This window comes from Vulpes vulpes, chromosome 1 (assembly GCF_048418805.1).
Source record: "Vulpes vulpes isolate BD-2025 chromosome 1, VulVul3, whole genome shotgun sequence".
Lineage (NCBI taxonomy): Eukaryota > Metazoa > Chordata > Mammalia > Carnivora > Canidae > Vulpes > Vulpes vulpes.
In genome coordinates this window covers 175,638,067-175,650,168 of record NC_132780.1, presented here as the reverse complement: position 1 = coordinate 175,650,168, position 12,102 = coordinate 175,638,067, and the positions used below count along the sequence as shown (strand labels likewise).

Sequence of the window (12,102 nt, the reverse complement as noted above, 5' to 3'; positions counted from 1 at the left end):
GAATCAACAATTAGAAATCAATCTCTACTTATATTTTCCATTAAATAAAAATCCAACTTCCCCATTTCTATTTTAGTTCCCAGCCCTACAGATGCAATATAAGTCAAGCAGTTATTAAGACTGCCTCCTTTATCAATGACCTGATTCTGCCTTTTGTTTCACCCCATAATATATAAAGTGGTTGCATTCTATGGAAAAGGCCAAATCTTATGACATTAACTCACCAAAATGATATGAAGGAAGACCTCATACTGCCGCACATTATACAGCGCTTCTTTTAACATACATGGCTGAAGTTCTACACTCATGAGCGGGTTCTTCGCTGCTTTCTCCAGGATGGCTGTGTAGCGGTATGCCTGGTCCTGGGCAATCTGAATTTGGGAATCAATGTGCTGAGTGGTGGCTGGGATTGCTTCATGTAGAATGGCTGGCACTGTTTTTAAAAGCATATTGAGAGACACGAAACAATCTACAAAGAAGCCTAGAAAGTGGTCATAATTGTGAGCATTAAATTGAGTGAGTTTTTTTTTTCTCAACCAAATTAATAATAACAAGACGTGCATGTCATACATTTCTTCCCACACCATGAAGGAAATAATTGGGAGAAAGAAACCTGTCCAAACAAAAGATATTGTCAGAATGATAACCAAAAGGTAGCAGATCAGCTTTGCCACTAAAATATAGAAGAATCTAAAGAAGAGACAGGTTTTGGTATTATGTGCTACTGGCCTTATGCCTCTAGAAAAGGCATATTTTGTGAAAAAGAAAAAAAGCTATGTGAATTACAAAATTCAACAGGATACAGCAATATAACAGATTAGTCTAGCAAGATAGAGAACTTTATAAAGAATAGGAATTGGACTTTCTAGAACAGTTTTTAGAATAGAAAAACTGACCCTATTGCACTAGATAAGTGATCTAGTAAAAGACACTGACACCTTATCAGTGGGCATGCATAAGGAAGATCCTTCTATGGAGTCCCTGATCAAATACTTCACGAGTGCCTTCAAACTCAAGATGATGAATGCATTAAGTATATAACAGTACAGTAAATGCTCTTGGATTTGCAGTTTACAAATATCTCCTCTTGGACTTTCACATCCCATAACGGCATCAGCCACTCTTTTCAGGATGATTTTTATTTTTTACGTCACAAGTTTTATTTCCTTTTGGTTATTTGACTTGGAATAAAGAACACCATCGCCTGGGGTACCTGGGTGGCTCAGTGGTTGAATGTCTGCCTTTGGCTTGGGATGTGAGCCCAGGGTCCTGGGATCGAGTCCTACACTGGGCTCCCAGCAGGAGGCCTACTTCTCCCTCTGCCTGTTTCTGCCTCTCTGTCTCTCATGAATAAATAAATAGAATCTTTTAAAAAAATAAATAAATACAATCTTAAAAAAAAAGAAAAAGATTGTATTTATTTATCCATGAGAGATAGAGAGAGAGAGAAAGAGAGAGAGGCAGAGACACAGACAGAGAGGGAGAAGCAAGTTCCATGCAGGGAGCCTGACATGGGACTCGATCCTCGGTCTCCAGGATCAAGCCCTGGGCCAAAGGCGGCGCTAAACCACTGAGCCACCTGGGCTACCCAAATAAATACAATCTTAAAAAAAAAAAAAAAGAACACCATAGCCCAACGAACTGGGGGGAGGCTGGCCCCCAGGCAGGTCCCTCATTCCTTCCACTGATTCACTCTCCCACACGAGCTTTAATAATAATGCTGTAAGTCTTGCCCCGGCAAAATTAAAAATTACTATCCACTATGAAGACTAGCTGTATCCAAGGTAGAGTCAAAACTGCATACCTTAGGGGTGCCTGGGTGGCTGAGTTGGTTAAGTGTCTAACACTGGACTTCAGCTCAGGTCATGATCTCAGGGTCATGAGATTGAGCCATGTTCTGGCTCTGTGTGGGTGTGGAGCCTACTTAGGATTCTCTCTCTCCCCCTCTGCCCTCCCCCACCCACCCTCCCACTTGCATGTGTTCTCTCTCCCTGTCTAAAAAAAATAAAAAATAAAAAGCCTGCACACCATAAATCTAGGAATGCCAGTGAAATACTGTGCATTATTTTCCTCAATGTGCAAGTTAGATTTTAAACCTGTATAACCAAAAAAATAAAATAAAATAAAATATAAAAATAAATAAAAATAAATAAATAAAATAAATAAAAAAAATAAAACCTGTATAACCTGCAGACTTAACCTAATGATATACCTACAGTCATCAATGCCTTCTCCTCCCTTTCCACAGTCTCGGTTAAACAAACGGATCCCAGTAACGATCATGGTGAGTTCATGCAGTTGGCGTTCTTTGTCCTTCTTAGAAAGAGTTAGAAATGTTCCAAGCTCAGCCTGAGGAAAAACACTCTGTAGGGCAGCTAAAACAAACCACAAGAAGGACAACAAAATGGTAGAATAAAGATATCAGAATTTAAGTCACAGGTTTCTTTCAGTAGAAAGTTGAGAACTGTCTTCCTAGAGCTACTTCTGTGATTCTTTAAATTTCTAATACCTGGTTACAGAACACATGGCAAAATTTATCACATATCAAAACTGGGCTACTGAAAATAATGCCATTGCCTTTTGTCTCTTTTCAATAATTAAGTATCCATCAGTAATGTTTTGACAATGAGCATGAAAACAAGCTTTCTACTTCGGATTCTGAGTAGAAAAATCGTTTTAAAATAATTGTGGAGGAAAATCATTAAAAGGCTAGAAATCTTGCCTATTCCTTACCTCAAATTATCAAAGTGGGCAAATACTTCCTGAAGATTAAATGGTGTCCTTTTCTATCATCCACTTTAAGTGAGAGATGCAACTCCCTTTATCATTATGAAATCTCCCTTTCCAGCGATCCCCATCATCCAGTCAGCCTGGTACTCTTAATCGTACTGCCAGTGTTTCTCTCCTAAGGACTGATGGGTCCCTGGATATGTACAGCTCTAAGAAAATTAACAATACGCACCCTCCAGAAGTGCTGCTTGGGTTTTAGAGTTGAAACACAGTGTGAAAGGAGTCTGGCTAAGTTTTAACCTCTTACCTGTGCTGATTTTATTTTCAGATACAAAGGGGATCTCAGGGGATCCCTGGGTGGCTCAGTGGTTTAGCCCCTGCCTTCGGCCCAGGGCATGATCCTGGAGTCCCGGAATCGAGTCCCGCCTCAGGCTCCCTGCATGGAGCCTGCTTCTTCCTCTGCCTGTGTCTCTGCCTCTCTCTCTGTGTCTCATAAATAAATAAAATCTTTTAAAAAAAGGGGGGGGGTACCTCATGGGCACCTGGGTGGCTCAGTGGTTGAGCATCTGCCTTTAGCTCAGGTGGTGATCCTGGGGTCCTGGGATCAAGTCTCGCTCGGGTGCCCTGCAGGGAGCCTGCTTCTCCCTCTGCCTATGTCTCTGCCTCTCTCTCTATGTGTCTCTCAGGAATAAATAAATAAAATCTTTTTTTAAAAATGGGTGGACCTCAGTCTTCAATACTTTCAATTTAACATCTTTGGTAAGATACAATGTTCATATCTTTTCACATGTGTAATGGAAATTATATAGATTTTTTACCTGTTGCCTCTCTGACAATCTTGATATCTGTAGGCGATCCCAGCCCAGAGCACAGAAGCACATAGCTGACAATCTTTCGGTAGAGGCTTTCCAATTCTTCTCTAGCACATGCTCTATTATCTGTAATTTCTCTCATAACAGGACCTAATCTAGACTCCAAGACCCGGTGATGTTCTTCAAGAAATTCCTCTAAAATTGGCAAAGGACAATGTTCCATATATTTGATTTAGAATTCTCACAAAAGAGTGTAGGACCAGAGGGAAAAAATGGCTTGGGTATGGCAATTCTATTGCACAAAAACAAGTATTTTCTTAAGGTGTAGTAATCAAAATAAAAAACACACAGTGGCCAGTAAGTAACCTCAAGGGAAAAAATCTAGTAGGAAAATTTATTATAGCGCTTTAAATGGCATACTTTGTTAAAACACGTAAAACTTTCAACAGACAATCCAAACAATAATATCCAAAAGACCTAAAACCTCCTAATTAAGCAGAAAGTATAGAAGGCAATTTATAATATATATTATAAGCACATATAGAATAAATATACATACTATATATTTACACTATATGTAAGCACAGGTAGTACAGTGCATGCAAGCACATATAGTATAAATACACATGTATGTAGCGTAAATATTCCTGTTCAATTATGTATTTTTTTATTTTAATTCTAGATAAATTTCCTTTGAGTAAAATTATTGATAATATGATGCTACATCAAGAACTGTTTCTCTCTCCCCTCTTCCTGTGATATGATGGGGTCTAGGCTTAATTGTGGCAGGAGCCACAATTCACTAGTAGTACAATTCTTGCAACTAACTTAGTAAGACACCCCATTTTACTATTTCAAGGGCAATAATTCACATATCAACCATCCACAGTTCACACCTATACTCTTACCACAAAAACAACTGAGAACTTTATGCAAATTTTAAAAATCTAAATTACGATTTCATCAATTCCATGATTACTTATCACTTTAACATCTCATTATTATTAAGCAAAAAAGCAAGATATATAACGTATATATGTAGCATAACTGAAAATTCAATACACAGAGGGAAAAAATGATAACAAAAATCCCCAAATGGATAGTAATGATTGCATTACAGTGGGGCAAAGGCACTCTTGTCTATAGAGAAATTTATTTTCCTTTTTCTCTTGTTGCCAGTGTGTCTTTGATGTATGTACTATGCTATTTACATAAAGAAATATGTTCTAAACTTAAATTTCCCATCATTCATTTCATTTTGGAATAGTTACCTAGGTAAGCATTATAAGATAATAATTATAAAGCAAAAACAAACAAAAAAATCAGCAAATTAGAATCTTTTAACTTTAATGGGCTGGTTGTTTAATTTCTATTTATTATATATTATTAGTGCTATAACAGTTAAAACACAATAGACTTGGAAGCATTACTATCAGAGGCATAATAATTAGAATTGACTTTTAACACAAAGGCCATTGGTGTTTTTCTCATTTACCATTTCCATCTATACTATATACTTCAAAGTTGGAAAAAATTTCAAAAGATAGCTTAAAAATTTTAATTGTTCATTGTAAACCCATTAAAACCCTTACTATCTGAAATACAACAGGAATCTTTTTAAAAAGGTATCAAAATAGGTAGATATATGTTACCTCGACTCTTATAATTCATATCAAAGTAGATATATGTTACCTCGACTCGTATAATTCATATCAAAGTAGACTTGCATCTTAATGGTGTCCAGGGATGGATTTTTACTATCCAACAGCCGAGACACACAAAGCTAGAAAAAAAATACCCATGAATGAAAAAAAAATACCCATGAATGTTTCTAAGTTACATTTTCTAAAATACTCAGAAGTATTCTTTAAAGTTATTTTCAAAAAAATCGAGACACATCAAAGCAATGGTTTCTGATACTTATCCAGCAATAACTCCTTTTATTATTATATTGCTCTTTGAGGACTTCAGGCTTCATAGTTTACCCAATGGACAACAATTATTAAGTAATAAGTTCTTTCCCTGAGGTCACCGATATCACTGTACTCAAGTGGCTAACAGCCTAGTTGAAGGCAAGAAACTTGACACCTTTGCTTAGTCTATGCATCTGAATGTGGCTAAGCGCTCCATGAAGAGTATGCTCCTGGCTAGAGCTCACCTAACGCTCTTCATTACTATTTATTCGAGCCTTGAACAACACTTCTTTGCTGATTTTGGGGGTTACTTGAATTTTATGAAAAGCTGTTCTTCTGCTCACAAAAGTTCTCTAGCTCTGCCTTCTATTTCAAAATTTCTTCCTCTGGTCTGTTTTCTCCCATTTTTCCTCCCACATACATTGCTCATTCCACTTCCTTGCTTTGCCCCTTTAGATGAACAACCTGAATTTTTCTTTTCTCTCCTCTCCTCCAACTTCTTTCTTTCCTTTCTCATCCCTTAGGCTTTATTTCTGCAGCTGCCAGGCACAGCAGCACCAACACTCTCAATGTACCTCCCTGAGCACCAACACTGCTTTTCTGGGAGCGGGACACAGAATGCAAGAGTGAGGCCTGGTCGCTGCATCTGAATCCATCCAGGGGTAAAAGCACTGTTTTAAATGCAGACTTTACAAATCTGAAAATTAACTCATCCACATGATTTTTAATTAAGAAAAAAGAAAACAGTCTTTTCCTCCGATGCAGGATGTACACTGATAATTTATGTACCTATCATATTAAAAGCATATTGAGTTTAATTATTTCCAACTTAGTTGTATGGCGGGGGGGGGGGGGGGTGAAGGGTAGGAAACAACTCTTCTTGAGCCCTGAAAAAGAGAAAAATTTATTTTCTGACTCTCCTTGATTCTCCTTCAGAACTTTCCAATAAAATTTCTGGCTGGGGATCCCTGGGTGGCGCAGCGGTTTGGCGCCTGCCTTTGGCCCAGGGCGCGATCCTGGAGACCTGGGATCGAGTCCCACGTCGGGCTCCCGGTGCATGGAGCCTGCTTCTCCCTCTGCCTGTGTCTCTGCCTGTATCTCTCTCTCTCTCTCTCTGTGACTATCATAAATAAATAAAAATTAAAAAAAAATAAAAAAAAAAAAATTTCTGGCTGACCATCACAGTCACTTTGCTAAGTCGTATTGCAAGAACAGGCTTCCTACCACATTTAAAATCAGCACAGAAAGATCCAGCTCCAGGCTACTCTAGAGAATCATGGTGTCTCTACTGCAGAATCATCCTAACAACATATTCCCCCAGCTCCAGGCTTCCAAGACTCTTCCTGATTTCTGTGACATCTGCATATGGACCCGTGTGCCACTATGTGAACTGTCGGATGTGAAAGAAGATAGGGATGATGAAATTTTTCTCTGCCATTTGTTTGAGCCCAGAAAATATCCATATACAGGCCTAGGAAAGCTTGCTTCAAGTATTTTATGTGAAGGAGGGAATTAATATTAAAATCATTAAGCCTGGGAGAAAAAAAAGAAAGTTGAACTTTTAGGAACTACATCTAGGAATGTTCAGAAAATAAATGTAAGCACCTATATATATTCAGGGAGTCAAACTTAAAACATATGAGAAAATAGGAAGCCTTGGTGGCTCAGTCAGTTAAGCATCTGACTTTGGCTCAGGTCATGATCTCAGGGTCCTAGGATCGAGCCCTGTGTTGGGTGCTTGTCCCTCTGCCCCTGACCCTGCTCATGCTCTCTCTCAAATAAATAAATAAAATTTTTAAAAAGAATGTGAAAAAACTAAGGATGTCTAAAATTCCTGCCTTCTTTGGTTCTTAAAACTGGGGTTCAGGCACATATACTTGATTTCTAATTATGAATTATTTGCTGTGGCTTCAATTTTTCCTTTAGAATTGAAAAACACAAATTACACTGAATGAATAATTATCTGAATCTTAATTTAGTGCTAGGTCTATAGTATATGACCAGTCAGTTAATGTTCTCAGTGTAACATTAATATAATTTTTTAATTTTTATTTATTTATGATAGTCACAGAGAGAGAGAGAGAGAGAGGCAGAGACACAGGCAGAGGGAGAAGCAGGCTCCATGCACTGGGAGCCCGACGTGGGACTCGATCCCGGGTCTCCAGGATTGGGCCCTGGGCCAAAGGCAGGCGCCAAACCGCTGTGCCACCCAGGGATCCCTCAGTGTAACATTAGATTAATAACAAGATGTTTCTAAAATACAGTCACATTTAATGACATTGCTACCTGCCAGTATCCATATCCATCCTTCCTTACCAACAGCCCCAATCTGGATTGGGGACAAGATTTGTTCAGCTGAAAACAAAAAAAGAAATCAATGTCCCTGGCTCGCCTGTAGTACCATTCTGGTCAATAAATGTAAACAGATGGGAAAAATTCTGAGAAAGCTATTACTTTCTGAATATAGTGACTGACCCAACTGGCACATGCATGACGGTGACCCAGGAAGCCAGGAAAAACAACCTATGTATCTTTAGACTTTATGAGAAACAATAAATCTCACATTTTTTTGTACCACCAGTTGGTAGGGTTTTGTTTCATGAAGCTGAAGGCAATAATGGCTAATACATATATTGTATTCAGAATTGCAAACAAATTTAAAATTTGAGAACTGTCGTATAATCACCTTAACAAGTTTCTGTACATCACTTTTCATGAGGGTTCTATCCATGTTAAAGCCATTACTGGGGTCCAAGACAACAGCTTTCACCTGAGAGTGGAAAGAAACTATTAAATAATTTTATTTCATATAATTATGAAACTGGTTTGTTTCCATTTTTTAAACTGCCTCCTGATTACTCAGGGATCAATTATTCAGCTGATTTTCTTATTATTACCCAATTCACCAGTGCTTTCATTAGAGGTTGAAGGAAGCAAGCAATAACCATCAAATTTGAATATGGTGTTTGAAAAATTATGTGGAGAAATAAATTGAAAAAAGTGAATAGATTTTAGATTGGGAAACTATTTGAATATTTTATCATATTTTTATGTATTGTTAAATCTAAAGCAAGAATACAGAGACCAAGGCAATGAGTAATTTTTATAACAGTGAACAAAAATACATGTTATAGCTCTGACACAACAATATTACCGATGCTTCTAAAACAAATCAAGATCTTCTAAATCAGTGTCTATAAATCTAGAATGACATGCTTCACAGAAAAAACATTTTTTGCTAACTTGTCCAGTGGCCTCAATATGTTTTCAGCAGAGTAACATTTAGCAAAGCTTCACAAAATCTTAAGAGGGAAATCAGCACCACTTAAAGCTATTTTTCAATAAAGCAATAATTCAAAAAATATTCATTCTTACCATAAAAGCAGCCAGAGTTTCAGAAACAATCTCTCCATGGCCTGCACATTCTTGTCCTATTTCTCGAATGATATTCTTTATAACACTTTCTGCCTGAGTGGGAGGCATTCTGCCTAAGTAAAACAATGATTATTTTTTTTAAAGAATTGTATTTATATATGATTTTTTCCTCTTAGACTTCTCACTTTATTTGTAAAGAGTCATTCTATTATCTATTAACTTATTAGTATTTATTAGCATCTATAAAAATTTAAAAACTTTTCTCTAATTTATAAAACTGAAGGACTTTGTTGATGACAGAGCAATCAGGACTTTAAATTGGAACTGAAGTATTTCCTATTTTGTGAAAATGACATAAATAGAGCCATTTTCAAAACAGAACTGGAGCAGCCATTTCAGGGGAACTGCCCTGCATGTCCTCTTCTCTTCTCTACACCTTTGAACTAAGCCCAACTGCCAACATTCCAAGAGTCAGCAAGAACGAGAAAATCCTGTTTGAAAAGCAATAAATAAGAACTCTTGACTAGCGACCACTTCACTTACCCAATGACTGAAGTAAAAATCTAGCCCTGCTTGTCAACACCAAGGAGCTCTATATCATGATATATATTTTTCCAATTTAATGACTAAACCGTATTAGGGAGGTAGATTTAATGAGAAACCCCAGTCCTATCGGTGCAGGTGGCAAAATATAGTTTTTAGGAGGAAATGCTTAGTCCACCACATTCACTAAGTGATCTCTCATAATTACATGGGACTCTAGGAAAACAATTCTTGCTCAGATCCTCTAAATTCTCTTTCCTGCGCATCCCAGCTGGAGTTTGGGCTTTTGACTAAAAATATAAATGAAAAAAAAAATCAAAACATATTATGTGAAATATGGACATTTTGAAAGACAAACTCCTAAATTATTAATTCCATTTACTACAAACCAATAAAGGGCGGTACGTTTTAATGAGTTTCCCCATCTTCCCAAGCATCAGTAACTGAGCACAGGGATTCTTTGCACGTAGAGAGTAACAAAGGCAATCCGGGTAGACAAGGCGAACTCTCAGCATCACTAATGTTCATTTAAGGTAGCGCTTGGCATTTTGTCCAGTACAATCAGACGGCCTGGGATCCGTGGCCACCCCATCATTTTCTAGCTGAGACCCTAGGCATTTGCTTCCCCCCTCTGAGAGCCGGTTTCCTTCTCTGAAAACTTTGGTATGACTAGTACCCTCCTCCCAAGACCTAAGCGAGCTTTGTGCACCTACTGGTTAAAACAGCACGAGGCATAAAGTAAGCGATTAGAACAGCGGCTTGCAACAGGTACTCAACAGGTACTTGCAACAGGTGTCAGCGGCGCCTGCGCGCGTTCGCGAGAGCGGCGGGGGCGGGGCCGCGGCGGGGGCGGGGCCGCGGCGGGGGCGGGGCCGCGGCGGGGGCGGGGCCGCGGCGGGGGCGGGGCCGCGGCGGGGGCGGGGCCGCGGCGGGGGCGGGGCCGCGGCGGGGCGGGGGCGGGGCCGCAGGGGGTTGCTACGGACTCCCCTCCGCCCCACTTCTCCGCTCTCCCGCGGTGCCCCGCAGACCCCCGAAGGCTCAGACGCGCGCTCAGCGGGATGAGACGTCTGACCTGCCGGCCTGGGCGCCTAGACCGGACACCACCCCTGTTTCCGCTCAGTCTGGGCTCCGGGAAAGGAATTCTGACGGCAGCTGAGTCCCAACCGAGGCTGCCCCGGGCGTCCAGCCGCAGGGCTCCACCTGCTGCGCACGCGGCCTCCTCTGGCGGTACACCTGGGGGTGCGGGGCGCAGCGCCTCGCTCGAGTCCCCTCCACGCCCCGCTCTGCCCTGCCTCGGGCCGGCCGCCGGTACTCCGCGTGGGCCCAGTAACCGTGGAGACAGAACGCCGGGGCCCAACCCAGGGGGCCTGTGTGGGCGGAGCCAACGTGGGGAGGCGTGGCTGCGCCCAGACGCCAGAGACTGCCGAAGGGATGGGCAACAATTTTTTTTTTAAAGATTTTATTTATTTATTCATGAGAGATACAGAGAGAGAGAGAGAGAGAGAGGCAGAGACACAGGCAGAGGGAGAAGCAGGCTCCATGCAGGGAGACTGACGTGGGACTCGATCCAGGGTCTCCAGGATCACGCCCCGGGCTGAGCCACCCGGACTGCCCTGAGCAACAATTTTTAAAACAGAAACGAACAAAATATATAGAAGGTCCCAAACCTGGTAGAGAAAAGCAGGCTCACTACACCTTAGTGGTTAAGGGTGTCAAACACGAGGTTTCTTAAGAGTATTTACTTGGGTGAAAATTAATGAAGAGAAATCTCCCTAAAAGCAGACTTGGGAGGCTGGAAGGGGTGCCTGCAAGGGGAAGCCCCTCCCACTCCACCGTTAAATTATAGGAAGAATCTTCAAAAGGAAAGAATCGTCAATTACAGCCTGAACAGGGAAGGTGTACATTGTAACCTATGAGAAATTGAATACCCCTGTAACTCAGCCAATGAGAAATCCTCATCCCCCTGGACTCTTGCTTTTCTCAAATGGACTTTTTTTTTTTTTTTGAAGACTTTATCTATTTCACAGAGAGAAAGGCAGGCAGAGGCAGAGGGAGAAGCGGGCTCCAGGCTGAGCAGGGAGCCCGTTGTGGGGCTCCATCCCAGGACCCTGGGATCACAAGCCCAGCTGAAGGCAGGCGCTTAATGGACTGAGCCACCCAGGTGCCCCTCTCCAAAGGACATTTACTGAAAAAAAAAAAAAAAAATCCTTCTACCTTCCTCTTTCTTCTCAAGAAAATAGTGTTCCTTGTCTTTGTTGTATTTGCCTTTGGTTTTGTGTAACTCTCTTGTCCTAAATTGCAATTGTCTGTTATTCCTCAGTAAACTCGCTTTGCGGGCAAACTAATGCAGAGCTCTCTATTTTCAAGGTTAACAGTTACTAGTGTGGGAACCTATATGGCCTCTAAAAGGGAGCCAAGGCGGAGGCAGGAGCCAGTTTGGAGAGGATGAGAAAATCGAGAGGTTGTATTGTTGTATGGAGTTTATATAAAAGTAACTAGTTTTAAAAACCAAAAGCAAAAAGGATTGTTGTGCCCAAGATTGCGAATCCGAGAAACCACCAAGGAGCCGACACCGATGCAAGCACATGAGGGTTTATTTACAAGCTTGAGCTTGGGTCCAAGTATACTCCATACAGCAGAGCAGGGACTTGGACCCCGAGACTAAGAAGCACAGCAGTGTTATAGGGGCCAGTGGCCAATGAGATTGTAACATACGCAGAAAGTTGCAC

At 40.8% G+C, this 12,102-nt stretch overlaps 1 protein-coding gene across 1 annotated transcript in view; it reads right to left on the bottom strand.

The window, feature by feature from the left end:
• The window catches only part of CFAP206 (cilia and flagella associated protein 206), a 32,764-nt gene extending 22,076 nt beyond the window's left edge, over positions 1-10,688 (bottom strand). Inside the window, exons 1-7 of the mRNA XM_072736881.1 lie at positions 10,446-10,688; positions 8,831-8,943; positions 8,142-8,225; positions 5,235-5,325; positions 3,549-3,737; positions 2,217-2,375; positions 225-433 (exon numbers count right to left, since the gene is read on the bottom strand). Of these exons, the coding sequence (XP_072592982.1) occupies positions 225-433; positions 2,217-2,375; positions 3,549-3,737; positions 5,235-5,325; positions 8,142-8,225; positions 8,831-8,938 (840 nt within the window). The 5' untranslated portion in view covers positions 8,939-8,943; positions 10,446-10,688. The remainder of the gene's footprint in view (positions 1-224; positions 434-2,216; positions 2,376-3,548; positions 3,738-5,234; positions 5,326-8,141; positions 8,226-8,830; positions 8,944-10,445) is intronic.
• Positions 10,689-12,102: the final 1,414 nt, after the last annotated feature.